General features: G+C 49.7%; 10 protein-coding genes across 10 annotated transcripts; 5 read left to right on the top strand and 5 right to left on the bottom strand.

The window, feature by feature from the left end:
- Nucleotides 1-424: 424 nt before the first annotated feature.
- TrAtP1_001176 (uncharacterized protein) lies at nucleotides 425-1,295 on the top strand (the record flags this gene model as incomplete). Its single annotated transcript, XM_066110877.1, has 2 exons — nucleotides 425-1,091; nucleotides 1,171-1,295. 2 exons carry the CDS (start codon nucleotides 425-427, stop codon nucleotides 1,293-1,295), a joined length of 792 nt encoding a protein of 263 aa, XP_065966950.1.
- Nucleotides 973-4,244, top strand: TrAtP1_001175 (uncharacterized protein). The gene is made up of 4 exons (XM_014086252.2): nucleotides 973-1,091; nucleotides 1,171-1,763; nucleotides 1,817-1,916; nucleotides 2,000-4,244. Exons 2-4 carry the CDS (start codon nucleotides 1,357-1,359, stop codon nucleotides 4,187-4,189), a joined length of 2,697 nt encoding a protein of 898 aa, XP_013941727.2. The 5' UTR covers nucleotides 973-1,091; nucleotides 1,171-1,356; the 3' UTR covers nucleotides 4,190-4,244.
- Nucleotides 4,225-7,794, bottom strand: TrAtP1_001174 (uncharacterized protein). Its single transcript, XM_066110876.1, has 3 exons — nucleotides 7,725-7,794; nucleotides 6,893-7,674; nucleotides 4,225-6,822 (listed from the first exon to the last, which is right to left on the bottom strand). The coding sequence occupies exons 2-3, from the start codon at nucleotides 7,568-7,570 to the stop codon at nucleotides 4,309-4,311; spliced, it is 3,192 nt and encodes a 1,063-aa protein (XP_065966949.1). The 5' UTR covers nucleotides 7,571-7,674; nucleotides 7,725-7,794; the 3' UTR covers nucleotides 4,225-4,308.
- A 1,529-nt stretch (nucleotides 7,795-9,323) lies between these two features.
- On the top strand, nucleotides 9,324-13,373 carry TrAtP1_001173 (uncharacterized protein; the record flags this gene model as incomplete). Its single annotated transcript, XM_014086254.2, has 7 exons — nucleotides 9,324-9,551; nucleotides 9,673-9,978; nucleotides 10,040-10,234; nucleotides 10,285-10,401; nucleotides 12,587-12,847; nucleotides 12,928-13,062; nucleotides 13,155-13,373. 7 exons carry the CDS (start codon nucleotides 9,324-9,326, stop codon nucleotides 13,371-13,373), a joined length of 1,461 nt encoding a protein of 486 aa, XP_013941729.2.
- Nucleotides 13,374-13,539: 166 nt separating this feature from the next.
- On the bottom strand, nucleotides 13,540-15,150 carry TrAtP1_001172 (uncharacterized protein). The gene is made up of 4 exons (XM_014086257.2): nucleotides 14,554-15,150; nucleotides 14,396-14,481; nucleotides 14,233-14,323; nucleotides 13,540-14,129 (listed from the first exon to the last, which is right to left on the bottom strand). The coding sequence occupies exons 1-4, from the start codon at nucleotides 14,615-14,617 to the stop codon at nucleotides 13,753-13,755; spliced, it is 618 nt and encodes a 205-aa protein (XP_013941732.1). The 5' UTR covers nucleotides 14,618-15,150; the 3' UTR covers nucleotides 13,540-13,752.
- Nucleotides 15,151-15,703: 553 nt separating this feature from the next.
- Nucleotides 15,704-17,113, top strand: TrAtP1_001171 (uncharacterized protein). The gene has a single exon (XM_014086258.2). The coding sequence runs from the start codon at nucleotides 15,762-15,764 to the stop codon at nucleotides 16,710-16,712; it is 951 nt and encodes a 316-aa protein (XP_013941733.2). The 5' UTR covers nucleotides 15,704-15,761; the 3' UTR covers nucleotides 16,713-17,113.
- On the bottom strand, nucleotides 17,114-19,920 carry TrAtP1_001170 (uncharacterized protein). The gene is made up of 8 exons (XM_014086314.2): nucleotides 19,617-19,920; nucleotides 19,232-19,552; nucleotides 18,709-19,152; nucleotides 18,216-18,647; nucleotides 18,134-18,157; nucleotides 17,886-18,068; nucleotides 17,621-17,833; nucleotides 17,114-17,552 (listed from the first exon to the last, which is right to left on the bottom strand). Exons 2-8 carry the CDS (start codon nucleotides 19,341-19,343, stop codon nucleotides 17,272-17,274), a joined length of 1,689 nt encoding a protein of 562 aa, XP_013941789.2. The 5' UTR covers nucleotides 19,344-19,552; nucleotides 19,617-19,920; the 3' UTR covers nucleotides 17,114-17,271.
- Nucleotides 19,921-20,601: 681 nt separating this feature from the next.
- TrAtP1_001169 (uncharacterized protein) lies at nucleotides 20,602-22,650 on the bottom strand. The gene is made up of 3 exons (XM_014086259.2): nucleotides 21,619-22,650; nucleotides 21,360-21,562; nucleotides 20,602-21,291 (listed from the first exon to the last, which is right to left on the bottom strand). Exons 1-3 carry the CDS (start codon nucleotides 22,193-22,195, stop codon nucleotides 20,941-20,943), a joined length of 1,131 nt encoding a protein of 376 aa, XP_013941734.2. The 5' UTR covers nucleotides 22,196-22,650; the 3' UTR covers nucleotides 20,602-20,940.
- A 487-nt stretch (nucleotides 22,651-23,137) lies between these two features.
- Nucleotides 23,138-24,055, top strand: TrAtP1_001168 (uncharacterized protein; the record flags this gene model as incomplete). The annotated part of the gene is made up of 1 exon (XM_014086260.2): nucleotides 23,138-24,055. The coding sequence occupies one exon, from the start codon at nucleotides 23,138-23,140 to the stop codon at nucleotides 24,053-24,055; it is 918 nt and encodes a 305-aa protein (XP_013941735.2).
- Nucleotides 24,056-25,960: 1,905 nt separating this feature from the next.
- Nucleotides 25,961-27,424, bottom strand: TrAtP1_001167 (uncharacterized protein). The gene is made up of 4 exons (XM_014086262.2): nucleotides 27,369-27,424; nucleotides 27,054-27,314; nucleotides 26,555-26,910; nucleotides 25,961-26,485 (listed from the first exon to the last, which is right to left on the bottom strand). The coding sequence occupies exons 1-4, from the start codon at nucleotides 27,379-27,381 to the stop codon at nucleotides 26,165-26,167; spliced, it is 951 nt and encodes a 316-aa protein (XP_013941737.2). The 5' UTR covers nucleotides 27,382-27,424; the 3' UTR covers nucleotides 25,961-26,164.
- Nucleotides 27,425-27,543: the final 119 nt, after the last annotated feature.

Here is a 27,543-nt window from a genome sequence, read left to right as displayed (position 1 = left end):
TAGGTGAGTTCATGGTATTGCGTAGTTCCCAAGGGGTAAACGGTATACATATTCTAGCAATCATTTGTTACAATAACGGTTCATTTTGGTAGGGAATCAATTCGATTCTCTTCTTCTTCTTCTTCTTCTTTTTTCTTTTTTTGAAGAGAGAGAGAGCATCTCTCCTATATACATGTACTGTGCAGCTGGCCAAGACCAGGCTGAAGCCTGATGTCAGCTTGGACCGACCAATCCAGTATCAGAGGTTGTATGCCCAATCACCTTGACCAGCCTCGAATCAAATCCCGCCGCTACAGAATGTGAGCCTTCTCATCATATCTTTTTGTCGGTATTGTCATTCTTCAACCCGACTTCGCAACCTACATGCGCGGCCGATGTAAACCCTCTTCATGAGCTTTACAAAATACATTTCTCCAAGATCACGATGCCGCCGCCAGCTCGTCAGCGACCTCGCCCAAGACCTGCTCCAAGACCTGCTCCAAGACCTGCTCCGCCGAACAAACAGTCGGACAATGGCCAGCTCATGACACCTCCAAAAGGCCAACTACAAGCAGCTTCGTCTGGGCCGGAAAAGAGACAAATAAAATACAACATCTTGACTTACCTAGCCTGCGTCCAAGAATGCCAGATAGACGTGACCGACATGGTACCGATTGAAGCCCAGGGCATCTTGGGCCGCGGCGGCCAGGCCATTGTAGTGCAGACGCAGCAAAGCCTCGACACGACCCTGGCGTTCAAGTACAGGATACCGGAGCCCAGCATGTTCGGAAGCCGATCGTGGGCGAGCGAGAAGGGCGACGATGCGGCTTATCGCGAGATCTGCTCGGAGGTGATGGCGCTGGGACACCCTGAGATACGCAAGCACCCCAATATTGTGCAGTTGCTCGCCGTCAGCTGGGAACTTCGCAGGAAGAAGGGGTGGATCTTCGGCAGCACTCTGCAAGTCTGGCCGATGATGATCTTTGAGAAGGCCTCACATGAGGACCTGCGCAAGTTCATGACGGCTGGCGAGGGCAAAGAACTGAGTCTCGCTGCTGGTGTTGGTATATGTGAGGACCTCGCGTCAGCGCTCGCAGTCGTCCACAGCAACGGTAGTTGTCATCTTTTTCTTCCAACCCTTTCCATCACCTCCATCCAGTGGCTTGACGAATCTAACGAATGGCTTCAAAGATATCATCCACGGCGACATCAAACCGGAAAACGTGCTGGTGTTTGCAGGACCCGTCGTGAAGCTGGCAGACTTTGGCTTTTCCGCGCTTGCATCGGGCAAGCCTTTTCGACTTGGGGGGGACTGAGCCCTGGGTCGCACCAGAATACGACAGGTCAGGTCGTTACACACTTGAGCAGGCCAAGCTAATGGACCTCTACTCGTATGGGCTGCTATGCTTGTGGGTGGTTTTCAGGGACCAGATACAGGAGATGGGATCGCAAATACCAGCACGCAATGGCTCCCTACTCTCTCGTCTATCTAGCATCTTGAGCCGGCGCTATCGCGACATGACAGACTCCCCCTCTCCTGTACCTCCAGACCCGGTCTTGAACTTCTTTGCCGAATACAACGTAAAGGATGCATCGCAGAACATGATGCGAGCGCGTGCCTTGGAGCTTGTGGACAAGATGGACAAGATAGACGAGTCCGGGTTCAAAACGGTGTTGCATCGGCTATTCGCCACATCTCTCTCATACAAGCCTGCCGAGCGATCATTTGGCTCGTCAGCTGGGACTAACTTCGCGATTGTAGCAGGAATACTGCGCGAGGCAGGGTGAGATTATCCCTCTTCAAGGACTTTCAATAGGTGAATACTGACCTTGGTAGTGCTAATCTTGGAGACGCGAACCTTTCCACCCCGGCAAACAGCGAACCATCTCAAGAGCATAGTCCAAAACCATCATTTCCTGCACCAGAAAGCTTTCAGGTATGTTCTGGAGGACGGGCCGCCTTACAAGCTAGGCGTACCCATGTCATGTATCCGGCGCTGATGATGTATGCGGTACCTAGGTCTGGAAATCGCTACCGGGTCTCTGTATGACGGACTACCGTGTGCGAGAGCATATTTGCAATAAGCTAATCAAGGAATACAATGATGCCTTGGATGCCGAACAGAGAGCTCGACTTGCCGTCGAGATTGCCTTTTGCAAGAAGATTGGATTGGGTTGCGAAAAAGATGACCAACGAGCAAACTCCCTCTTGGAGGAAGCCAAAAGCTTATCTCCCGGAGTGCTTGCTTGGGGAGAGGATTCTATCCAGGATACACAAATGCGTGAATGCATAGATGCTTGCCAGGCACCCACGAGGCAGCGCAACTTTATCATTCGCGATCTCTACGACAACGGGACGTATTTACCATTCTACCACGCCACTCATTTTCGCTCCGATCCAGATCAGTTGTGGATGGGCATGAAGGAGGCTCGAGAGAGGGAGGTTGAGAGGATGGAAGAGGCTCTTGGAAATACCCACGAAGCGGTCTTGCAGCTCAAGTGGGCGCTATCTACTCTCTATGGCGAAATGAGGATGCCAATCCACCAACTAAGGCTTCTCGGTGGTGTGATCAGAGATATTGAGGACGACAAAAGCCGCGGCCCGCATCATCGCGATACGATCATGACGAGAGTATATTATACCATTGCGCGCAATGACGCATTTGGAGTGCAGTATGGTGATAAATACATCGGCCAGGACCGAGAGCTTGTTGATTTGCTGTCACGAAGCAGACTTGCCGAACATGACATGACCCGAATTCTCGCGGCAGAGTTGTCTGAAATGCTGGCTTACTCTGGGCACTTCAGAGAGGCTGCAGAGTTTTTGAAGCTTGCGAAGAGGATTGCTACCATTAGGCATGGCGAGGATGGCATCGAGACCCTCAAGCTCTCGGCAATGGAGTCTGATCAGCTGCTCTCCGAAGGTAATGCGGTAAAGGCGATAGAGATAAAAAAGCATGTGCTTAAGAGAATGAAGAAGCTAGTGGACCAGAGAGACCCCTTGTTGCATCACCTGCGGTTGAATCTTGCCATGGCTCTCCTATCGTCGGGTAATCTATCCGAGGCGATTGAGCTGATGCAAGAATCGGAAGAGGTGCTCAGGAGAAACTTTGAGCCTCAGAGTCCGATCATGCTGACCACGGCCTTGACTCGCTTGGCGATGTTGACAAACCATGGAAAATTTGAAGAGCCCGTGAGGGCCTTGCCGAATATCATAGAGGGTCTACAAAAAGACCCATGGCAGCCGTCCGAGATGTTACCCCCTGAGCTGACCGCCCTCGAGCTGTCTGATTTACTGAGGACTGAGGTTGAAAAACCAGCTACTACCTATCCAGACCTGCGGCTATTTCCCAAAAGGCCCGAGCTACTCATGGCGCAGATTCTGTATGCAACAGCGTGCCGCGCCTACATCTTCTCAGAAGGTGACCGGGAGCGTGGAGACAGCAAAGACGCCCTTCCTGCCAACCTTGAGCATGAAGCTGACAAGTGTCTGGAGGAAGCCATGCAGGCCATTGATTGTAGCATGGGATCTGACGAATGGCATCTGCCCAGTGCGGTCAAGGGCGTTGCGGGCTCAGCCCTCCGGCTAGCCATGGACCGGGAGATGACTCCTCTCGTGGAGCTGATTGCCTCGATGGGCGCGAGAAATGAGAGAAACGGTCTGCATTATGACAAAGCCACTGCAATAGCGCGGAGGACGGGTCTGTGGAAGACCACTGCCCTGTTAGAGGAGCATCGTGACCTTTGCGCGAGGAAGCCTGCAGACACATGGGATCCACCGCTGTTTCAAAGCCAACGTGATTTGGCTGCATGGCTTACCGGGCAGTGGAAAGGGTCGTATCTCTACGAGAGCATCGGCTCACGCAGAGATCCGAAAGGTCTTCGGATTCTAAACCTACAGGCCATGGATCCAGCAGAGGCTGCTGCTGCTGCCGACGGCGACGGCGACGGCGACGACATGACAGACGGACGTTCTGTAAAAGTCGAAGGAACAGCGGCGGATGATCAAGGGGCATGGGTTCTTAGGGGTATCGCCGACGTCTCGGGTAACGTGGTTCTGCGTCACTTCCTCTCGGAGGGCAGCTTTGAGCAAGGGTGGGAATATCACGGAGTCGTGAACCTCGAGAGAGACACAGTGGGCGGGTTTTGGGGCTCTGGAAACATGTCACGCCAACTGAGCAACGGGACGTTTTTCTATTTCAAAGATTGAAGTGAGGTATGCGTGAGAACAATAGAGACATATCCCATAGTCGTTGCCTCAAGACATCGTATTGCATCACATAATATATGAGAGAGAGAGAGAGAGAGAAACCATCTTCCAAACCTGACTTACAAATTCACCATATTACCCAAGAGACGCTCCAACGGCGTTACCACAAGCCTTTCAAAGTTCTCGTCCACACTGCTACCAGCTCGACGGAGACCATCTTCCCCATCAGACAAACAGGCCTTGACCACCTCAGCGTAGGACTCGCCCATCGACCCGGCCAGGAACGGCACGGATCTGCTCAGAATCTGCATCCGCTTCTCCTCCCGAGAGAGCTCCTCGCCCATGATGGCCTCCAAGGGCCACCAGAGGCCAATCTCCAGCAGAACGAGCCCCAGGCTGTAGTAGTCGTACTCGGTGCGATAAGGGGTAAACTTGCCATCCACACCGCCGTAGTTGGGGTGGTGGAAGGCATAGAGGAGTTCGTCGCTGCCGTAGAGTTTGTTGGAGTACATGGAGGCCTCGTCGGGGCGGCTGTGGGAGAAGCCTATGAGGAACGGCGATGCCAGGCTGATCTTGCGGGGGGGTCGGGATTCTTTGTCGTCATCGTCGGCATCTTGGTCGTCGTCAGCCTCAGTGTCAAAGAAGATGATGTTGTAAGAAGAGATGTTCTTGTGAAGCCAGCGGATTTTGTGGAATTCGAATACCGCCATGGCAAGATTGTAAGCAAGACGGAGCCGCTCGTCAATGCTGACAATGATGTTCCGCTCGTAGTCGACTGGATCTCCGTATCTTCTCAGCACCTCTGCGAGCTGCAACACCCTTGGCTTCACCTCCTTGGCCAATGCACCCTGAAGAGGCCCCTGTGGGAAGGAGTATATCAGCCCAATCGTGTGTCTCTGTTCGTCGTAGTAGAGACCCTTGCAGATCAGTGCACGAAAGGTCGAGGCCGCTCGAGAAGATAGAGCGAGTACGTTCTCCAGGCGTTGAAAGAGCAGAGAGCTGATGTCTTCTCTTGCGAAGTCGGGTCCAATTTCCATTTCTTCGATAACGACATTCATCTTTGATGACTCGGACGCGTCATCAGACGAAGAAGAGACCATCCCGAGTCGAAAGGTTGGTCTTTCGCTCGTCGCTTTCGTCTTGGAATCATCTAGAGTGATCTGCTCAAAGTTCAGTTTCGGAATGGGGCTTTTAGAGCTCCCAATCAGCTTGTTGATATGCGAGGCCGCGAGAAGCGCGAGGAGGTTGGAGTTGGGACTGTCGTTGTCGCTGCCCTGCAGCAGACCAGCAACGTCAGGGGCAAGAGACTGTGAGTCGTCTATCTCGCTGTCTACCGTATCAACCAGGGTCCAGCTATGAACGCTGTCCAGCGGCTTAAGAAGTCTCGCTGCGGTTGGAATGATGTTCAGCTCCACCATTCTGCGCAAACTCCTCCTGCTGATCATTTCCAGCGTAGAGATCAATTGCTCGTTGAGGCGACGCAGTCTCGAGAACAACGGATGGCCGTAATCGGCGTCCAGCAAGATTTCGAGCTCTTCTCCAATCTTATATATGGTATCGTGCGCTTGCTTGAACGATATATCCATACTGAGGGCTTGGTGTTGGTGATTCCTCTTTTGCCCTGCTAGGTCGATGCATCTGAGCCACTCGAGGAATACTTGCTTTTCGATGAGGAACTCTAGGTCGGAGTCGTACGGCAATTTCTCAAAGCCGACCGTAATAGACTCTGCGATCTTCTTGAGGGTGATTAAGCGTAGACGTTGGAGCACTTCCATGGTCTTTGGTCTTGAGGAGGGCGCAGGTGTGAGCATGTCTCGGATGAGATGGATCAGGTCAATCTCTGCAGGCACCTGCTGCCTTGCTGCCTGCCCCTTGCTGCTAGAGAGAGCTTCTGCCTTCATACTACTTGCGGCGTCGTTCTCGAGTTTGTCGAGCCATGTGACCACGCCCGGATTGACAGAGCCAAGGCCGTCGTGAAAGGCCCGGAGTTCCAGATCGATTACCCCTGAGACGAGCACAAGCCGCCTGTCGGAAAACTCAGCGATGCCCGAGGGGCCCTCCTTAATATACGTCAGAATTGTGGCAGCGATACATCCAAACGACCAGATATCGGCCGGCGGACCGAGTTCGTGTTTGTCCAGCGTCAGGTAATCCATACCCTCCGGCGCTGCAAAATACAGGTCTCTGTCCTGGGCCATCGTCTTTGCAGCGTCCTCGTCTGTCGCATTGTGCATGGTCGAGAGCCCAAAGTCGGCGAGGACGAAGTTGGCCCCGTCGATAAGCACGTTTCGCGGCTTCAGGTCGTGATGGCACCCAATCATCTTGAGGCTCAGCTCTTCGTTGCAGTAATCATGAAGCTGGTCCAGAGCCGAGGCCAGCCCGCACATGGCGAGGTAGATTGCTTGATCGCTCTCAAACCCCACGGGTCGTTTCTCGTTGGCAAGAAACTCATGAAGATCACCGCCGTTGGCTTCTTTGAACAGAAAGCTGTGTCGTTTCTTGTGGGTGTAAGATCCGTGAAGTTGCAAGATGCATGGATGCCGGACAAGGTTCAAGAGTCTAAGACACCGCAACTCGCTCTTGTAGGCTTCGTCACTTTGCGACTTCAACTCCTTTCGTACAAGAGTCAATCCCTAGTGGTGCGAAAAAGAGGTTCAGCATAGATGCCCAATGTCCAATCATGATAAATATACATGTACCTACCAAATCGTTGCCAGAACTGTACTGTAACGGCGGCAGTCTCTCTTTGAACACGAAACCAAAATTACCGCCTGACGGCCGGTCTTTCGCCTCCTTTCTTTCCCCCTTTGGGACATTGCGGGAGAGGAAAGGCAGCCTCATATAATCGGAGACGATACGGTGAGGCGTCGCTTGTGGGAAAGTCGGGATCAAAAACATATACTGGGTTGACTTGAAGACCCCAGCCCACTCTTCTCGCTCCGAGATGAGTCCATTCAGTTTCTTGTACTCTGCATCGCCCTTGCACTCTGTCGGCTCCTTGCCCTCCATGAACTTGGTTCGTTCTTCCTTTAGTTTCTTCACTCCGAAGAACTCCTTGAGCTGCTTCTTCCGCAGGGGAAGCATGCTATCGAGATGATCTTTATTCACGTATTGGTCCCATTGGATGAAGTTGTAAATGAGGCCGGGCTCTCCCATCAGAACTAGGATGGCAAAGATGCGCAGCCCGCTATTACGTACGGTGGTGGCCACGGAGAGGCGTTCATCTTCCTCGATGTTGCTGCCCTCCAGCGCTGCCGATATCTTGTCCGACGTCAAGAGTTCTTTCAGCCAAGTGTGGGGCACAAACTTGAAGTTATCCGTATTCAATCGCTGTCTCTCCTGAATCTGGCCCTGTAGGGCCCGCAATTCAGCTGTAGCCATAGTCGTCGTGCGAGGAAGACTTTTGATTTCCAAACGAAGACAAGCGTTCGGGGCCGGTTGATGAAATAAGAGGCTTCGTAATATTGTTCGATTGAACCCCTAATCTAAAATGTTAGTTTGCATTAATTACATAGATGGGTTATAGCAAGCTCACCTCACCCAGGCAGATCGATTCACCATTCGCTCCTCAATCTGTCACCGTCATGAAGCTCAATTCCTCCTCCTACATCTTATCAGCATCAACCCCGTTATCAGGTAGATCAAATAGCATCACCTCCGTCACGAGTCGAGGCACGTAAATTATTGTGATGTCGTCTCCCTTGGGCTGTTGAACATGGAGCAAAAAAAAGGGTTAGCAATATTTCATTCCATGGGTAGGATTCAGTCAGCCGAATGATAAAATGCACTTACAACGACTTTGCACTTGACATTAGGAAAGAGTTCTTTCAGTTTCAAAGCAAGGAGCTTTAGGTCTATATACTGAGACTGAATTTCTTGTTTAATTAGCGATGTTGTCTCCATTAAGATAATTTTAATGAGGAGATGGATGATGCGCGTAAGTAAAGGTTAGACCATGACATATCCAGGTTAATCATTCGTCTGGCTGCATTTTATACATTGCTTCTTAAGCCTTCCACACCGAGCCTGGTACAGTATATTAGGCGGCATTGCATGCTGCTGGAGGCCATCACGTTGCTGTATACATATATGCTGGCGTCAATGCATTGTCGTGGGTGTACTGCCTGCATCTACCATTGGCGGATTCAGCTCACGACCGGGGGTCTTCAACCATTCATCGATGCCTTCGGTGACATCTCGGAAGAGTCTCGCATGAGGCATGGGCTCTTGTTCACAAGGATGCCTGAATTCCCCCTCACGGACAATTAATATCCAAAGTATGGCCACGGTAGAGTCTAGCACTCTCAATCATTCTCAGTCATCCTCCATTGACCTGAATCAAATCGTTATCATGGCAAATCCACCAGATGCCGCTTTGTGGAGCTGTGACGCAGTAAATGTTTACCAGAAATTATCCAATCGCGCATCCCTTCTATTTACCAGCGGCTCGGATGAGGGCGAGGTTTGGCTATCAACTTACCCAGATCAGACAAATGCTTCTCAATCCGGCAAGTCACTCCCAAAAGCAATCTTAATTAAGCAAGATTGGATTCTATCCATAGTATAACTTACGTGCTGATAATCACCAATGTGTCATAGCTATAACAAAGCATAGCTTGTGTTCGTTCGAGCTGGACCGGGTGCAGGCAGAACCTATGCTCAAAGATGCTTTCTAGTGAGTGTCTGGTAGTCTTACCGTGAATGATATTGTATGAAGCGCTGTTCAGCGTCTCTATCATATACACGATTGTTTCCTAAAGGTATAACTTGACCGCCAGCAGATTCTGTCGTGCTAATCACCGCATATGTATCGACCAGTCTAATTCCCCAGGCGCATTCTCGAGATCGGCTTCGCGTGAAGAAAGACACCTTTGAAAAGATCATGTCCATGCATGACGTATTTCCGCACTTCTTAGAGACAGTTCAAGCATTCGGTTTGCGTACCAAGGATGGCGACAATACGTGGAGCAATTTTCACTTTAGAAAGCTCATGTTGGAGGAGGGTCATCGTGAGTCGCCTATAGTATGTACCGATCAGTGAATAAATCGTAACAAAGTCCTAGAAATATGTTACACCGTACGCTTTGTTGAATTAAATCACCGGGATATCGGCGATCCGTGGTCTCCAAGGCAGATGGGAGTCTATCAGCGGTTCCACGCTCCAACGCAGAGGACGGTTTGGGTGATGATCAAGCCTCCCCAGCGTCTTCGAGATATTTTTGAGGAGAAGATCAGCGCGATTCATGGATACAAACCACTAGCAAACGCTCAGTTTCTCCTTTTCCACCTTGCCATACTCTCGTTTTCTCTCGTCAACTGGGGAGAGTACGTCGCTGCTCAACGAAAAAACCTGGAGAAATACGTATGCAATTTTCTAGAGCCAAGTCTTGACACTCACAGCACCGCTCTCTATCAGTCTTCTTTCGTTTTTTCCCTTCCTTCCATTCATTTTGCATGTGATATAAGTCGCTTACAGCTCATAGGAAGGGACATCCTTCTTTTCAGATGTTGATTGCCACGACGTAAATGACTATAAGCTCGGATTCGAAGACAGACAAAACCTACAGCGCTTTCGACGTAAATTGATAAAAGCGACGGCCATTATCGATGCCGCCATCCTCCTTGGAGAGAAGATGAAAGGGTTCATGGAGCGAGTTGCGCCAGCGGGACTGGATATAACGATACAAGAGACGATAGGATTGGAACTGGAAGACTACCTTTCTGAAGCCAATTATCATAGAGAATGTCTGATAGGTCTTCAGCAGCGCGCTGTAGATACAGCCACTCTAGTGGGTTGATTCCTTCCACGGCGACATGCATGATTGCTCGTGCTGACCAAAGAGCAACCAGTTACTCGACATCCTCCAGCGGCGCCAGGGAAATACCTCATTACGAAGCGCCGTCGCAAACGAGGCCGCTGTCAGAACCATGATGAACATAGCTGTCATGGGGGAGATGGAGCACGAGGTCGAAAAGAAGACGGCCGTCAACATCCGAGCGTTGACGTTTGTGGCGACGCTGTACCTGCCAGCATCGCTATTGGCGGTATGACCTCGAAGCAGCTTGCAACGGACTGGGCTAACAGAAACAGTTAGGGAATCTTCAGTTCGCAGCTTCTGATAGATAATAAGGAGGGCACCATGGCCGTATCGCCAGAGCTTTGGAAGTTCATCGTCGTGCTGATACCCATGATTGCCGTCACGCTAGCATTGGTTCTCGCATTCCAGAGCATATGGGCTAGGGATAAGCACATGAATAGACTTGATGAGGGGAGAGAGGAGGCGGGAGTTCTCGCGGGAGCGTAGGCATAGACTCTTGAGGAGGCGATGGACTGACGGTAGCTATGTGAGCCTGTGAGGCAAGGATTGATAGGACACGGATGTTCGAAGGATACATAATCTTGTTGCCTCAACGTCTATAAAAAGAAGATTGAAACGTCGCCGCTATGCCCTCCATCTGCAGTAAAAGTAATCAGAGAAAGAAAGAGAGAAAGAGAGAGAGAGAGAGAAGAAGAAGAAGAAGAGAAGATAAAAGAAGAGAAAAGAAAACTCTAAAGCTCTCCAATTAGCACCAGCCGGCACTTGCATTGTAAGCCTCTTCTCACCACAATAGACTGGATATGCATTCTGCACGATATGACTTGATGTACGTTGTTGTGTATAGGGCGTGGATGCCTCGTCACAATTGGGTTTCGTATCTCTTGGGGAGTGTTTATGAGATATCTATATAGATGATCTTTGTGTAGTTTCAAGCACATACGACCATATCCATTGGAAAATACGGGATCCCGTCTGCTCTCCCAGAGTCAAGCCAATGAGAGGCAGATTAGTAGTTGAGTGGGTGACCATCAGCGAACACCGGCTGTTGTATGTTTTTTCTTTTTTTCTCTTTACCTGGTTTCGTGACTGTTGTCTATATAAGAAGACTCAACAGTAAGACAAGCACATACGACCATAGGTAATGGAAAATTCGGGGTCCCGTCTGCTCCCCCATAGACAAGCCATTAACCGGCAGATTAGTAGTTGAGTGGGTGACCATCAGCGAACACCGGCTGTTGTATGTTTTCTTTTTTGTGTTTTGCTCTTCCTCTTTTAATTCTTTTTCTTTATTGCCAGCCCTTTGTAATCAGTTTTGGTGAATAAAGTAGTCTCTGATAAGTAATGATCTGATCGTGAGGTAAAGAAGCGTGATATAGAAGGACATTCTTTTTCTCTCTCTTCTCTCCAGGCTTGGAGATTAAATGCAATATCTCTCAAAGTATGACATTCGTATGAGACACCGAAGTTTGAGAGCACGTTGATTTTGGTTCCGCTATTCCAAGCTCAAGCAGGGTGGCATCGAAGTCTTGGTGAGAGTAGGGGGCTTTCGGCTATAGACACTGCAAAGAGAGAAACATGGAGATGAATAGTACGCGTATCAGCTACTATTTTTTGTTAGATTTTGTTCATTCACAGCGAAGACAAGTCGTATAAGAGTGCATGAAAAGAAGGATGTTTAAGGCACGGAGATCGACGCTGCAGCTAGACATAAAAAGTTGAAGTGTGGCACCAGCTGTCTGTGGCGCTGCGCAAAGTGTGGCGTTTTTCCCTAGTGTCACTCAAATTTCCGGCGCCTTGTCCAAACATTTCAGCCTTGCCCAGCTAGCCCAGAGTGCGGCATGCGACACCACCGCCCTACCGTGATAGTTTCTCCAGTTTCTTACAACATTGCACTTTTTTTCTTGTTGTCGCCTAATTGCAACCTCGCAACGGCAATATATATCTCGAGAATATCTGATTCGAATCATTAGATATCATAACGACGACCACTACCGGAGCAATTGCTCGTTTTTGAGGCGCGAATCGAGAAGCGCAGGAGCCGGCCGTTCGATCGTTTTCCCGCAAAGCCTCCCGAGAAGGCTTCTCCTCCCATCCTTTCTCGACTATAACACCGATCCCAAGATATATCCGCCATGAGACTCACGGCCGAATTGATTCGGGACTCGCTGTCCTATCTGAATCCCCCTAAAGGAAAGAGAGCTTGATCTCCGAGGTGCGTTTGCTACCTGAAGGAGAGAAAGGGTAAAAAGAAAAAAAGCAAGAAATGAAAGGAGCAGATACTACACACTTCTTCATCTCTCGTTTTTCTTCTTACAATCTTTCTCTTTTTTCAATCTTCTTTTGGTTTGATGAGAGAAATTGTTTGATACATTGAAAGGCCTTTTTCCTGTCGCCGCGGCGTAAATAGGACACAGAATTCCTGCCATTGAAAACTTGGGCGTTGCAGGCGTGAGTGTCCCCCCCTTGCTGCTTTTTACTGTATCTGCTCTAGTTTATTCTCCCGATAGATGGAGAGCTCTACGAGCAAAACTAAAGAGAAGAAGAAGCCATTGCTAACTCGTCCTTTGCTATCGTACAGCCCCACGATGCCATCGATTTCACCGACAACGACATCCAAGTGCTGGGCAACTTCCCTCTCTCGCCGCGCATAACGACACTGCTGCTGGCACGCAACCGCGTCGCAAACATCCAGCCCACGGCAGCAACTGCGGTGCCGAACCTGAGGAACCTGGTCCTGGCGTCCAACAGCCTGGCCGAGTTGGCGGACGTGGATGCGCTGGGGACGTTTACGCGGCTGACGCACTTGGTGTTGGCGGATAACCCTGTTACGAAGAAGGAGGTGCGTGTTTTTCACTTTCTCTCTCTCTCTCCGTGTACTGTGTGTTGTAAGATGGGTTATTGATTTTGAGGCGGTTGCAGCATTATCGTTACTGGGTCATTTGGAGGTGTCCCTCTGTCCGATTCCTAGACTACGAAAAGGTCAAGCAGGCGGAACGAGAAAAGGGCCAAGAGCTATTTGGTACAGTGGAAGAGCCTACAGCTTTGGCAACATCGGTACGTTATATCCCCCCATTCCTTTTCAAGATATGCCCCAATTTATGCTACCGGATGATATTCTAATGTGTGCATCTTTTTTTTTTTTTCAGATCATGGGCAAAAAGTCAAAGTCGTTCGAAGTCACATCCAACGGCTCATCAGCCGCGCCGTCGAAGCTCTCGCGGATAAAGTTGACGGACGAGGAGAAGCAGAGGCTGCAGGAGAAGATCAAGAAAGCGACGAGCCTGCAGGAGATTATTGCTCTGGAGAAGGAACTGAACGAAGGGCGATTACCATCCGGCATTTACGGCGATGCGATGGAGGAGTGAGGAAGCTACTATAAAATTATTTTGGCACAAGGACATGCTTGGCCCCATGGATGTTTATTTTGGGTGTCTTCTTTTCATTTATACTTTTTTCCTTTTTATACTTTAAAGAACAGTTTCTCTTAACCTGTGAGAAGGCCGAGAAAGCAGCATTGATTGGTACACGATGCTGACAGAGAATAAACAACATTTGCCATTAGATATATAAACTCCAAGAACCAACTAAATCCAGCCCCGTGAAAATGCAACAACAATAATTGATGAAACCTTTATAACTCTACATGCTCCTGAAACGGCTTCGCTTCCCACGGGTTGACCGCTTCGCAGGCCGAGAGAGACCCATTCTACGCGGCGACGGCTCGTAAAACAAGAAAGTTCGCTCCTAACCAGTCATGTCTACGTCGGCGTCATCCTCAGGGCGTGTGGCCTGCCTCATCTCCAGCTCGAGCTGATCATTGGCATCGTCTGACACCGCTGGCGCGGTGGTGATGGTCTCTTTCTTGCTGCTTTCCTCACCACGAAGGGACAGTGTGAAGGGGTTGGTGCCGGCTTTGCCTTGGCCATTGACCGCCGCCTTGGCTCCGTTGGCTTTGCTCTTGCTGCCATTTGCTGTGACGCGAGGAGCAGCAGCAGAGTCCGCATCGACGGCGTCGCCACGAGACTGGGCCTGGGCGGCGGCCTTTGCCTTTTTGAAGGTGGTGGTTTTGGGGGCGACGTCCTCTAGGAACTCGAGGTTGTCTCGGCGTGATATGGCATTGGCTGCGAGTGTTTGTTAGAGAGCACTGCTCTGGTGGGAAGGGAGGTAAAAAAAAAAAAAGAAGAAGAAGAAGAAGATGGCTGAAACAGTCTAGAGTGAACGTACCGACATCCTTGTACTGAATGTTGCGCCTGGGCTTGCGTTCAAGTTTTGCTTGGGCATGAGCTTCCTCAGTGAGGTGCTGGATGAACATTTCCTGCGTGAAGATGAAAATGCCGTGTTAGCTGGTAGTGATTGAGAAATCATGGGACGAAGAACGACGACGTACAGCGGCCAGAGTGATGACAAAGGCGGCGTTGTTGGAGCACATCTGGACGTCTGGATCTTGGCTGATGATCTTTTTGACTCTTGACACTAAAGAAGTAGGATGTCAGTGTTTATATTTTTATTGAGAAGAAAAGGAGGCACAGTGAGTCGTGAGCTTACAAGGCAATTGAGTCTGTCCCGTGGGCTCCTTTCGAGGAGGGATGGCGTTTGTGTTATAGGGCATTGTGGGAGATGGGATTCGAGATGGGGTTAGAGAGAGAGCAGAGAAGCCCCCTGGCTGTGCTTGATGAGCGTTGTGATTGCGGTGTTTGACGCGTACTGTCGCGGCTGGCTTATGAGAGTGAGCGGAGGAAGGGAGATTGCGCGGAAGAAGGAAAATCTGCAGATGGCAGATATCAAAGCTCGAGTCCCTTTGCGAAGCCCCGTCAGGGAGATGGATTACTTCAAGTCTCTGGTGTTGGAACAAATGCTGAGGCTTGGGCGTTGATGGAGACAAGAGAGTATTCGTGCGTGCAAGTCTAGAGAATTGTTATACGCAGGCAGTCGTCAAGTAGGTCGAGGTTGAGGGCTAGGGGCAGATCTTTAGGCAAGTTAGTAAGCTGCTAGTAGTAAAAGTGAGAGCAGCAGCAGGCCGGGGACGTGCTGTGGAGGGGCGTTTGCTCTTCTCGCTGGCAATTGAGCAATTGACATCAAAAAGAGAAGAAAAGGTGATTGGAAGCAAGCCGATGGATCAAAGTCTTGTTCTGTATCAGTCTTTTGGCACGTGCTCTGCAGTGAATTGGCGACTTGGAGCTGCTCTGTAAGTGATTGAAGTCTAGGACGGCCAATCCGATGGAAGCTCGGGCCACTGCCAATCGAGCTGCTAATCGCTGCCCTATAACGAAGTTGCTTTTCACAACCAGGGCCTTTTAAACCCAATTGTCTGACTGGAAGTGTTTCCTCCTACTAGATAGTATCTATATAAGACGTTGCAGGCAATATCGATGAGAGGCGGAAGTATAATTGGGATGGCATTTATATACAAGATAACGCTACTATAAGCGACGGTACTTGGGCATGGGCATCTACTGTAAGTAGCTACATGGGTACCTTTAGTGCATCTGACATTCAAATAGGCATTGATTGCTATGATTGAATTACGGACTTTTACAGAGGCATTTCATACAATTTCATACATAGGAACGAGACGTAATAGTTGCAGTGATTAACTGCTGATACACGCTTCTCATCTCGCCACAGAGAGGACTCAATGGAGCCATACGATTACGACATACAAAATCAATGTACCCCTCCATAGCGTAGCAGACACTTTAAATCTACCTGCCTATCCATCTATTCAATTCACTAGCTCCTCTTACAACAAATACATGCGGATGAATAATGGCAGATTCTTGACGACACATCTCAAATCAAGATTAAACGCCATTCAATTCAGGAAAACACATAACCTAAAGTGGTTCACAAAAAAGAAAAAGCGCACAATGAACCTCATCTTCGACTTCGACGGCACCATCACCGTCAACGACACAATCTTCCAACTCGCCCAAGGCGCAATCTCCTTCAAGCAGCAACAGCAGGACCTGCAACCCGCCTGGGACGCCATCGTCAAGGCCTACGGCGACGACCACAAGGCCTTTGCCAAAACTTACAGCCCTCCCGAAAGCGAGCGCCTCTCGCCAGAGCAAGAGCTGGCGTATCTGTCCAGCCTGAAGGACACGGAGAATGCGTCGCTGAACAGGGTCGACCAGTCGGGCTTGTTCTCCGGATTAACGTCGCAGAACCTCTTTCAGATGGGCAAAAGCCAAGTTTCCAGCGGCGCCGTGGCCATTCGACAAGGCTTCGTCGAGATGATTGAGCTGGCGCGGCAAAAGGGCTGGCACGTCGGCGTGCTTTCAGTAAACTGGTCCGAGGCCTTTATCCAAGGCGTTCTTCATCCGATTGACGTCCCCATCATCACCAATCAGATCTCCGCAGACGGCACGATCCAAGGCCCCGATGGCTTCAACGACGGCGTCAGGCTGACCACGTCCCGCTGCAAGGCCAATTCTCTAGAGCAGCTCATCTTGAAGGTAGGGCACTCGTCACGCCCGACCGTCTACTTTGGCGATTCAACCACAGACATGGAGTGCCTCCTAGCCCACTACGGCATCGTCATATCCGCAGATGCCAAGTCGTCGCTTATGCAAACGCTTGACCGCGTCGGCGTTCCTGTCCCACATGTCGACAGCAGTCAGGATGGGGCAAACGTTGTCTGGGCACGGGATTTTCGGGAAATTCTGCAAAACCAGACGCTGGAGCGCATCTCAACAGGCCAGTGAGTTTAGTGTCGGCCTCCAATCCCACTGACTCTATACGACAGCATATGGCATCATGTATGTCTATACTTTCACGCTGTCTCAATGTCAGAGGGAACCCAGGAGTCAGCAATTCCTTAATCTGGCAGTTATACCAAGATGAGGGCTTCCTACAACAAATCACAACTTGAAGTCTTACCCGTAAATCCTGGCTACGTGTTAAATTTCACCGTAAAGTCACCTGGAGTCACCTGTAATATATGGAACAAGAGACTTCACAAACGCTGCTCTGAGATACCTGAGAGCAGCTAAATAACATTTAAACATAGCGGTGCTCCTTTTCGCCGATTCGTGATCATTAGAAGAGCCTTGGATACAAGTTTAATTGACGATGCGACGTTTCAGAGGATAATTGGAAAGAGACCAGTTTTTTATTATTTATTTGATAATGTCACTGCTTAAGCGTAGCTTTAAATACACACTTATAGATACATCAAGTCAAACATTAGAGGCATCGACTAAACTTGTCAAGAAACACATAGAGATATCAAATACGTATTTCGCCGCCATTCACAGACGATATTCAGGTGCGAGAGTCTTGCCACCCTTCAAAAACTCGATCAAGATTGAAGGCCGCACTGATAAGTGACAGGTGACTAAAAGCCTGCGGCGTGTTGCCTAGCTGTTCGCCACTTCGTGCAATCTCCTCGGAGAACATGGACAGGTGGTTCGAGAATTGTAGCATATTCTGAAAAAGGTTCAGAGCTCGAGGAAGATATTGGGGCTCATGAATGCTCGCACGAGTCATAGCCTCGACGAGCCAAAACGTGCAGATAGAGAAGGCTCCATCTCTTCCTCCAACACCTATGTAGTGATGAGTTAGTGGCTAGCCTTGCCAGATGCTCTCTCTCAAATAAAAAAAAATGACCTACCATCATCTGACTCATCAGTGTCGTAGCGATATACCAACCCAGTGCTCGTCAACCCTCCTTGCTCTGGAGGCAACATTATGCGGTTGATTGTGTTTACAAAACGGGGATCACTTGGAGCTATGAAAAATACCAGAGGCGCAAGTAGAATAGACGAATCTAGTACCGTATTGGCCTCGTAGCTTTGGACGAAGGACTTGAGCTCCGTGTTATAGCCTGATATTCCTTGATAAGTATGAGACCTCAAAAGACCAACAGGCATACATACCCTTTTCCATGATTTCTTCGTAAAGACTATCGCGGGCCTCGAGCCACTTTGCTCTATTGGGACAAGGGAGACATCTTTTCTCTGCTAGGCGGAGACCGCGATCAAATGCTACCCAGAGAAAGATTTGAGAAATGGTGAACCGTTGCTTGTTTCCGCGCACTTCCCAGATAGACATGTCGGTTTCTATATCTAGTAAGTTTTTCTGGTTTCTCTGGCTTGGAGAACTAGTAGATGGCAAGTTTACTCACTGCCAATAATGGTCAAGACGTAATCTATCATCAGAACAAATTAGTAAACAGTTGTAGACGAGACACCGATTGTTATACAAACCTAGCATCCGTCGTACGGCACACCAAATGTCCCAGGACACTGGCTTTCCATATTTGTTATACAAATAAATGGAGTCCATCAATTCGCCATACACGTCGAATTGCAGATGGAAAGCTGCGCCATTCCCAATGCGAACAGGGGCACTGCCTCGATAGCCTTCAAAGTGATCTAGAGTCATTTCAGGAATATCAGTGCCTCCCCGAATAGTAAACATGATGGGAAGACCCCCATCGGGTCCTCGATCTGATGTGAATCTCTCCATGATGAAGTCCATATATGCATCTGCCTCGGCTTTGAAGCCAAGCCGGAGGAGAATGTATATAGTGAAGCTCGAGTCTCGTACCCAAGAATAACGATAATCCCAATTTCTCACGCCCCCTACGTCTTCAGGTAAAGAGAAGGTGGGAGCTGCAATAATGGCACCGGTCGGTTCTATTGCATGTTAGTTGCAGGCATGAGTAACCAGGGGTCTACTTTATAGGCCGTGCATTACCATAAGTGAGCAATTTCAGAATCATAAGACTTCGCGATACGACCTCTCTCCATCGCCCCTTGTACTTGGATTGAGAGATGAAATTGTACCAAAACATCTGCGTGTCATGCTGTTGACTATCCACAACTGCATCTGTAATGACTTCCGTAATGTGGTTGGGAATGTCATTCCTTAGGACAAACGACACCGATTGGCCGGCACGTAAAGTAAAGTGAGATACTATGCCTTCGCCGAGCATCTCATCCTTTTTCACCTTTTCGAAAGTCATCTGGCCGCAGTCGTGTCCATCTCCCTTGTCGACAGCAACGTCCAGCTGGAGTTTAACATCCTTGCTGTGAAAGGTTCCTATTTTGCTTTCTCGATGCTCCGGTGTATGAATCTCCTGTAAAAGTGTAGTCTCGTGAGAATCTCGCCCATAGTTGAATGCAGGAAAGATTTCAACATCTGCGATGGTTGCTCTGTCAGTACCATTCCAAGTCTCCAAAGCATAAAGCGCATCTAAGAATTTGATTGTATGACGTACTTATAGGCAACGATCCACGAATACACTCTACACGCCGCACAACCCATTTCTTCAACTCTTCTTGGACATTTATGGCCTCGCGATAGGCGTTCTGTTTGTACCCTTTGGTCATGACCTTTGCACTCTTGGGCCGGGGAAAGAAGTCCACAACGTCAACGACACCATCTTCGTGAATGTACCTGGTTTGCAGAATGCACGAAGAGGGGAGATATTGCTGCTTCGTAGTGCAGGCGAACTCATCGGGCGGCGAAATGCCGAAATAACCCCCCCTTGTTCTTATCCAGGAGACGGCAGAAGACGGACGGCGAGTCAAAGTCAGGCCTGCGCCGGGTCAGAATCAGGTTCGGGTACATGATAGCTGAGCAATCGATGGTTTGTAGCTTACCAGCACATGAAGTCTATGCTTCCATCCAGCCCAGCAAGAGCGCATGTATGCATGTTGCCCACAATGCCATAGTCTTCAATGGGAAGATAGCCGCCCGATTGGGCGCGGCGATTGGTCCCTGAGTGCGTAGCCATTGCAAAGGACAGAGAGCAGTATCCAATATGAGGCAGACGATTATATGTTCGGGTTACGATCAGTATCGGGCCTGTTCTATGTTGGTTAGAGCCCCATTCCAGTAGAAGGAAGCTTTTGAGGTGAGAGGGATGTTGTGCGGAAACGGCGGTTTCTTTATATCAGATAATTTACCTACTAGTAAGTAGTAGTGCTCCATGTGCTCCAGCAGAGCTTCCTACCTTCTACGCTATCCAAATGCCAAGATACTATAAAGCTACATGATGAGGGCCTCTACCAATGTCGGCTGAACCCTGAGCGTGTTAACGGATTGTATGTGATCATCGTTGACTGCGCTAACAACCAGCTTACCTGGTCCAAGGTATCGAGTACGCCGACAATGTGTATTGAGGGGTCAGCAGGTCAGTAACCATGGCTTGCGACTACCTCGGAAGGGCAGCTTTGGCCCGGCAGCTAAAGAGAAAGGAAGGAGCTGCAAGTGGCTTGCCATTGCTGGTAAACTCGACTGATGCTCACAGATGGTGACGTATAGACTCCGCAGAAGGCAGTTAGTTCACAAGCCGCTGGGATAAGAATAGGTAAATATACATTGGCCAGCAATCTCCAATTGGTGTATAGGCCAGCCTATCAAAATACTACTCTAGAAAGAATAAAGAATACTTATTCGTGATCTTATTCTGCGATTCAACAGCATAGCTATTATAGACAATATCAATCGTTCAATCTGCTGCATCTTGTCATGACGTAGGTCAGCTCGAAGAGGACGCTAGTCTTGTTAGTCAAGTAACCCGCTACTTCCGAGGCCAATGAGACAGCACCAGCATGTTATTGGGTCATCAAATTGTTTGTGCCATTAACCTCCATAACCTGCAAAGTCTGGATTCTCTGTATGTTCCAAAGAGATAAAAAGGCCTATACTATACAATCAATTGATGTACTCTATACCCTTCACTAGAATTTCCCGTTATAAAAAGGTATCAAATGCCCTAAGCGGCATGAACCCAACGCCCCAACGCCAGTTGATAACCGTTGACTCTTGTTTTCATATTCAAGGCGGCTGCTATTCCGTCCTTTGAGATGGAAGAAAGTTGGTGGAAAGTAAAATGAAATGAAAAGCTCCCAGACTCTCTCTGCAGTATCGCCCTTACATAGCGGATACAGCTGTGAAGAAAGAGGTTTAACGAGATGCTTGCTACTGCATCACCAGCACATCCTCCATTTCTTCGCCCTCGTCATCATCACCATCGTCATCCATAGCCTCTGCGGCAGCCTCTTTAGCATCATTGCCACCTTTATCTCGGTAAGCTTCACTCAAGCAGTAGTGGTTGGCAAATGGGCCGCTCTTGTTGAGAACGGCAACTTCCTCCAAGACCTGGCGCAGATAAGAATCCGGCTGCTGGGTTCTCTGCCGCAGGGCCTTCATCGACCAGTACTGATATTGACGGAAACAATCGAAAATAAGATCGAGAAGCTGGTTCTTGGGGATACGAGTAGCTTTGAGGATTTCGCCCTTCTTGGGCTTGGTGGTAGGGGCAGCATTTTTCTGTGATGGAAAAAGTTAGCGGCGGTACCAAGACAGACCATACAGAGGGAGGACAGGTGTAAACGCACAATGAAGTTTCCTCCCCAGCTGACGGAGCCCGTAGCTCCAGGATTGATAATGGAAGAAGCTTTATTCCTGCTGATAATCTGAAGTTTCGTTTTGGAATTTTCGGCGTCGAAGATGCGCTTCGCCAAGAGCTCTTCTTCTTCTCGGAGGTTTCGTGGCTCAACACGCAGATCGTATCGAATCTTTCCAAAGATTTTGGTTTTCTCTATAGCAACAGTTAGATTTATGAAACACTTGCAGAGTTGAATCATCATCACATACTCGGGATAGCCTTGCGGTAGTATGGCTGGAATCGACTCCTGCGGTCATAAGTTGGCCTCTCGGACCCGCCATTGCCATTTCCTCTCGATCGCAGCAAGGCGAGCGGTATTCCAGCACTAGCCGCATCCGAGCGCGTCTTGTTCTTGTAGCCCGGCAGATCCTCCTCGCTGAAAATAAAAGAATTGTTCACGTCCTGGTCGAGAATCTCCAGGTCGTACTCTCGAGGGAGAAGCTGGTGCTCTGGGGTGTTTGCGGTGAGGAGCATGCGCAGCTTCGTAAGCTCGCGAGGGGTTCCATCCGCCAATGTGTCCATCTGAGGCTCGTTCCACGTCCGCAGCGTGCCAATCTGAATCTCCTCGTCGTCGCCCATCTTCTCCGTCAGCTTGATCCACGCATCCCACATGTACTTTGGGATGCGCGCAAGGTACAGCGTCTCAAACGTATTTCCGGGAGCGGACTTGTCATAAAAGTCGAGATCACCGGCATCTTCGAAGAGGTCGTCCTCGTCAAGCGCCATTGGCGAGGCTGCCGGCTCGTCCTTGACGAACTCCGACTTGACGAGCCCCGAGTCCGCCATGTCGATTTGTTTGTCTAGGAAAGCAAAATTGCGTCTCGTGCTAGATCAATTAAAGTGATGAGAAGATCGGGATCCGGGCGGCGACGAAACAGTGAGTTGTTAGCAGTCTAGCAATCTGCTGTAATGTGAAAGTTTGCAAAAGAGCCACAAGGCGTCACTGTGGGTGGCCGGAGCTATACGTGACGAGAGTATGCGTACATGCGCCTGCGGCTAACCTGAGGTACCAACTTGGGGCATGAAGTCAGTGCTGCTTGAGGGGCCCTTGTGCACTCACGTCGCTGTGGAGTGCCTAGAAGGCAGCACTGCACTGTGTAGTCCGTCCTGACGCAAAAGTCTCCAAGCCTGCTTTTTGAAAGCTTTGAGTACATTGGCCATACTTCGTACTGTGCCAGGCTCTTTGTAGCCGGCTCTCTTTTACAGCTTGTAGCAGCTCTGCTTTAGTCCTAGTAGCATCCAATTTAGCGGAACGGGACCGTGCACAAGGCTGGTCGCTCGCCCTTTCGACATCAAATGAGGCTTCGTACCCGTAGCAACTACAACTTAAGCTCGCTGCCGCACTTATACGCCATCACCAGAAGACCCCTTGGCTCGAATTTTAACTTGTGTGTGCCCATATAGCTTGAAACTTTCCATATGGCTTGTAACGGGTACCTTTTCTAGGCTTGGGTGCAGCGGGAATCAAGGCTTCGAATCGTAAAAGGTACACGCTGGCGCCGTTTCTCATACGGGGACTCATCTTCAACGACGCCTCACTTTATACTCAGTTCTAGTCTCGTTCGTCGCCACTCAAGCCATTATTGACGCATAAACAATACACGCAGGTTGTTTTTGTTTACATTGTTTAGACTTTGTTCAGTTTAAACTCACCTTTGCTGCCGAAGCCACCGTTTATTCATCTATATATATTGTCGGTCCCGTTCAGGACCCCCCATCTCTCTCACCATGTCTCTCAAATCACTCAAAGAACTCGCCATGATGTCTTGCGTCAAGAACATTCGTGATATCGACAACATTGGCTTCCTCACCTATGAGGTTGCCCGTGAGCTTCTAATCAAGATCGACAATCCCGCTCAGCTTCGACAGATTGAACTCAACTCGCCTCACATTGAAGGCCAAACAGCTGAGATATGGCTCAAGTTTATTGAGCGTGACTTTCCCCTGGAGTCCAAAGCCAAGGCCTATCAACCCAGAGACCCGAAGAAATGGTACAAGATCTGGGAGAAGTACAAGGTTGAGCACGACAAAGCCCTCCAAGAGAGCGAGGACAAGCTCAAATTTGCCCTGGCCGGCCTTCGTCAAGACAAGGAGAAGAACACGAGCAAGATCGTCAGCAACAAGGCTCTTCCCAGATCTGCAAAGATGGCAATCAGGCGATACACCGGTCCTCGCGAAGGCTCTTCCAATGCCTTGACCTTTGGTGGCGGCAGCCGGACCAAGACAGCCAATGGGGCAAGTGTCATGCGCAAAGTCCGCCGTGAAGTAAAGGAGATTGCCAACATCCACGGCTCCCTTTCTCGAAGCATCAGAGCGCCACACGCAGGCCATGGCGTTACGAGAGCCCCTGAAGCCATGATCAATGACCGCCAGAGAGCCGCACAACCAGCTTTCCGACCAACCCCAAAGGAAACTGCAAAGCCCTCGCCCTTGGAAGCTGCACTGGAAGAATTCGAACGACGCGCCACCTACGTCTCTGACTCTGATGAAGATGACGACGGCGATGAGGATGACCACGACAATGTCCTGGATCGAAGGGCAGCCAGCCAGTCGAAACAACCCGTCAATGCCGCGCCCAAGCCAGCTGTCAAGGCCGCATCAAAGGCTCCTGTCAGCATACTTCAGCGAAAGTTCGGGGGGATTTAAGCCTTCCGCCCCTCCAGCTGCGGTCGTCACCAAGAAGGCACCGACGGCAAAGCAAGCAGAGAGCCCTCAGAAGCGCCCTCAGCCCGTCCTCCCCAAGGCGCGGAACTCTCCGCCCCTAGACGAGAGAAAGTCACCTCAGTCAGTCGAGGAACTTTTGGCTGCTGCCGAACAGCAGCAAACACCAGCAAGCCCAGCTCCGCCGCGCAAGAGGAAGGCTGTGGACGTTTTCATGCGACCCAAGCGGAGGGCCTAAAATGGAGGCACCAGTTTCTTTTGTCTTTGGCACCGCTTATTTCCTCTCATTTGATACCACGGGCGAGGTATGCCCACAGTGACTATACAAGGAACGGAGTTTTGGTACAATCTTGGCATCGGCAGGCCTCAAGCCCAGGTTCGGGCAAGGCGATATTGGACTTTACTTTTTCAATTGTTTTTCTTTTCTTTCGGTTCGAATCTTTTTACATGTTGATGGATGGTTGCTGCTGGATGCGATGCAGCTCCATGTATTTTAGTAGACGCAGAGGGAACCGGTTTCCAGCAGAATCGACAAATGCATTTCATAAAACTTACCAAACTGTCCTTTACGTGAATGTCTTGTTCGTGATGTATGACTAGTACGTGATGAATGACTAGTACGTGATGTGTGACTAGTACTTGCAGTCTGTGCTTGATTGCCGGTGAGACGTTTGTTAGTTGTTTGTTAGTTTGCTTGAGCGAGTCTCATCACTCAGCATCAACTTTCCCAAAAGATGTCAATCATGTCTCTCAAAGACGCTCATATGGACGCATATTTCGGCATGAAGAGCTTATATATTTTGTATAGCTCAATCTATCAAATGACCAAATGTACCAACGTTTTCGGCAGAAGAAAGGACCCGTATATCTTGCTCTCAAATACACTGCTCCTCCCCCTTGCTTATTGCTTTCCCTATCTACCACTCTCCTCTCGGCTTCCTAAGACATGTCGACATATCGCTTCGCTTCCGTCGTTTAGCATTATTCAAAGTGCCGTCCCCCCCTAAGGGCAAGGACGAGATGCAGAGTGTCGCCAGCGACAAGGTTGTATTCGGCCGCAGTCTTGTCATCGGTCCTGTAGAGAAGCAACGTCCGCATTAGTAAGCTGTGGTGTCATTCCTCGCCTTGGCGCCCTCTTGTGGCCTTGGGCGAGGGGGAAATCATGCAGTGTGGTGATCGTACATTTGCTTGCCGCCATGAATGAGACGCTGCTGCACGGGCGGAATGCCCTCCTTCTCTTCCACCTTCTCCTTGATCTGAGAGACCTGTATATGAAGCTATTCAGCTGCCATCCTCGACCGTATGTCCGGTTGGTGAATAAGGATATACCTTGTAGTCCGACTCGATATCGAGCTCGATTTCCTTGCCGGTCAAGGTTCGCACTCTGTCCATTTGCAAGTTTGGTTAGCTTCATGCATCCTTTATTGAAAAAAAAAAGCCCAAACAGAGAGAACAGAGAAGCCTTCTCACTTGATCAACATGTTGGCGGTAGTGGCGCGAAGCAGGGATTAAATATCGAAGCTGGTCTGCTTGTAGTACAAAATCGAATCTTGTTGCAGGTTCAGGCGTGTTGGAGACTTGCTTGCACAAAAAAAGCTCTGTCCCGACCACTGTTTGCACAGGATGACAAGTTTAAGAAGCAAGGCTGAGAGTGACGGCACGGAAGCTGGAAGTGGGATGCGGGAGCCTGGTGGGGGGGTCGGATGCGCGCCTTGCGCCACCTGGAAGGCGCTGCCTTTAGGCAGTTAGCGGGCTCCCTTCAACAAGCAGCCCTGGAGCCGATGCAAACAAAGAATACCTACTCTACCGTCCGCTGAAGGATTACTACTAGTAGCATTTGCTGATTCAAGGATGTTCACATATATACTTGAGGAGATCGATCACCAGGGATTGCATATTCACTTCCGTTTAATTTGAGAGAGGATTTTGCAAGTGTATATTGCAGTGACCATTTCGGACCCAGTATACCCTCCAGTTAAGATTCTCATTATAGTAATACAATTTTTTTTCATTTTTGTACAGTCAAGCATGCAGCGGAGATTTATATCTTCTCGTCCACATCCACCACAACTTCCTTTCTTTTTTTTCCTCCCCTTATTTCTTATCTGAATCCTCAAAGACGTTGAGGCCCAGACCTTCAGCATCTAGAAGCAGCCTGTTCTTCGCTCCGGACTCTTGCAGCTGTTGCGCAATGAGTCTAGCATTCTCAATCTTCTTCAGCTCCACGTAGGCCTTGCTCTTCTTGATAGCATCACCAATCAGCTCAGCGGATCGAGCCTCACCCTGTGCCTTGACAACCATGGCTTGCTTCTCCTGTCGGGCCTTGTCGACGACGAAGGCTGCTCGCTGCGCCTCTTGTTGCGCAACCTGCTTAGCTTCAACAGCAGCTGTGAATTCAGGAGAAAAGGCGAGGTGCTATATATCGCAGAAAGACATTAGCATATGTTGCCTACTTGATGTAGATCAAGGGGCGAAGAAGCTTACCGTCAAAGACACGTCGTCAAGCAGGATGTTGAATCGCGCAGCTCGGCGAGACAAGTTGTCTCGTACTAGCTTGGCAACCATTTCTCGCTGCGTGATGAGCTGGCTGGCATTGAACTGGGCGACGACGCTCTTCAGCACCTCGTTTACAATCGAAGGCAGCACTCGCTCATCGTAGTCGGTTCCAAGCGTTCTATAGATCTGGGGCAGAGATTCGACGCTCGGTCTTGAGAGAACACGGCAGGTGATGTTGACCATCTGCAAGTCTTTGGTGCCTGTCAAGGAGGCAACGTTCCGCGGCTTTGCTCGTACGTCATAGATGATGGGCGTCTCGAACCATGGGATATTGATGTGTGTTCCTGCAAAGTCGCACTCGTCAGCCTTTGTTTGCCTCAAGCAGTGGCAAATCAAGAGAGCTGTAAGCTCATAGCCCAAGTATCCTTTGTCCTCGTTTATCCCTCGCGTGTTATCAATGGGAAAAAGCTCATCGTCGCATCCGTACCTTCACTGTAGATCTCCTTGCTCACACCCGTTAATCTCTGGTACTTGATCGCTCGGTGACCACCGTCCACGTTGAACAGCGAGTTCGACAGCAGATAGGCGCCACCCGCCAGAAGGATTCCTCCAAAGAGCGCGGGATTCGCTCCTCTGGGCATCTGAGGCCCTCGTCCTCCGGGATAGCCGCCCCGCGTCTGCATCTGACGCAGACGGCGCATCGCCTCCTCCTGCCAATTGTTGGGGTTCGACATTTGACCTCTGGATCCTGTGCTCCGATTAGCGCTCGGTTTCGAATGTCTGGGATGTCGGAGCCTCCCACTGTCTCGAGGCATCAACTAGCTCTAGCTGTCGATGTGGTGATGTTTGCGATTTAGTAAGTCGAACGGTGCCTGCCGGCTTCTGCATGAACTAGCTCGGCGGCACAAGCTCTAATTTTTCGGCGAATGGAATGCGCTCACTCTTCCCCGCGTTGGCTCAGAAGCTTACCTAAGGCA

Source organism: Trichoderma atroviride, chromosome 1, assembly GCF_020647795.1.
Source record: "Trichoderma atroviride chromosome 1, complete sequence".
Taxonomy (NCBI): Eukaryota; Fungi; Ascomycota; class Sordariomycetes; order Hypocreales; family Hypocreaceae; genus Trichoderma; species Trichoderma atroviride.
Note: the sequence above shows the minus strand (reverse complement) of the source record. Positions and strands in the feature narration are given on the sequence as shown.

Bases quoted from the DNA above. Each gene is read 5' to 3' on its own strand.
- TrAtP1_001172 (XM_014086257.2), bottom strand. From the start codon at position 14,617: ATGCCCTATAACACAAACGCCATCCCTCCTCGAAAGGAGCCCACGGGA. The intron at 14,482-14,553 runs GTAAGCTCACGA...CTACTTCTTTAG, and splicing joins GGGACAGACTCAATTGCCTT to TGTCAAGAGTCAAAAAGATC. The intron at 14,130-14,232 runs GTACGTTCACTC...AAACACTCGCAG, and splicing joins CATTCAGTACAAGGATGTCG to CCAATGCCATATCACGCCGA.
- TrAtP1_001175 (XM_014086252.2), top strand. From the start codon at position 1,357: ATGGACCTCTACTCGTATGGGCTGCTATGCTTGTGGGTGGTTTTCAGG. The intron at 1,764-1,816 runs GTGAGATTATCC...TGACCTTGGTAG, and splicing joins GGAATACTGCGCGAGGCAGG to TGCTAATCTTGGAGACGCGA. The intron at 1,917-1,999 runs GTATGTTCTGGA...TGCGGTACCTAG, and splicing joins CTGCACCAGAAAGCTTTCAG to GTCTGGAAATCGCTACCGGG.
- TrAtP1_001170 (XM_014086314.2), bottom strand. From the start codon at position 19,343: ATGACCAAAGGGTACAAACAGAACGCCTATCGCGAGGCCATAAATGTC. The intron at 17,834-17,885 runs GTATGTATGCCT...AAGGAATATCAG, and splicing joins CGAAGAAATCATGGAAAAGG to GCTATAACACGGAGCTCAAG. The intron at 17,553-17,620 runs GTAGGTCATTTT...ATCACTACATAG, and splicing joins CACTGATGAGTCAGATGATG to GTGTTGGAGGAAGAGATGGA.
- TrAtP1_001169 (XM_014086259.2), bottom strand. From the start codon at position 22,195: ATGGCGGACTCGGGGCTCGTCAAGTCGGAGTTCGTCAAGGACGAGCCG. The intron at 21,563-21,618 runs GTATGTGATGAT...CTGTTGCTATAG, and splicing joins CTACCGCAAGGCTATCCCGA to AGAAAACCAAAATCTTTGGA. The intron at 21,292-21,359 runs GTGCGTTTACAC...TTTCCATCACAG, and splicing joins GCTGGGGAGGAAACTTCATT to AAAAATGCTGCCCCTACCAC.
- TrAtP1_001174 (XM_066110876.1), bottom strand. From the start codon at position 7,570: ATGGCTACAGCTGAATTGCGGGCCCTACAGGGCCAGATTCAGGAGAGA. The intron at 6,823-6,892 runs GTAGGTACATGT...TCGCACCACTAG, and splicing joins ACAGTTCTGGCAACGATTTG to GGATTGACTCTTGTACGAAA.
- TrAtP1_001171 (XM_014086258.2), top strand. From the start codon at position 15,762: ATGCGGATGAATAATGGCAGATTCTTGACGACACATCTCAAATCAAGA.
- TrAtP1_001167 (XM_014086262.2), bottom strand. The intron at 26,911-27,053 runs GTACGGATGCGA...GCGACTTTGCAG, and splicing joins CAAGGAGATCTACAGTGAAG to GAACACACATCAATATCCCA. The intron at 26,486-26,554 runs GTAAGCTTCTTC...TGCGATATATAG, and splicing joins TTGACGACGTGTCTTTGACG to CACCTCGCCTTTTCTCCTGA.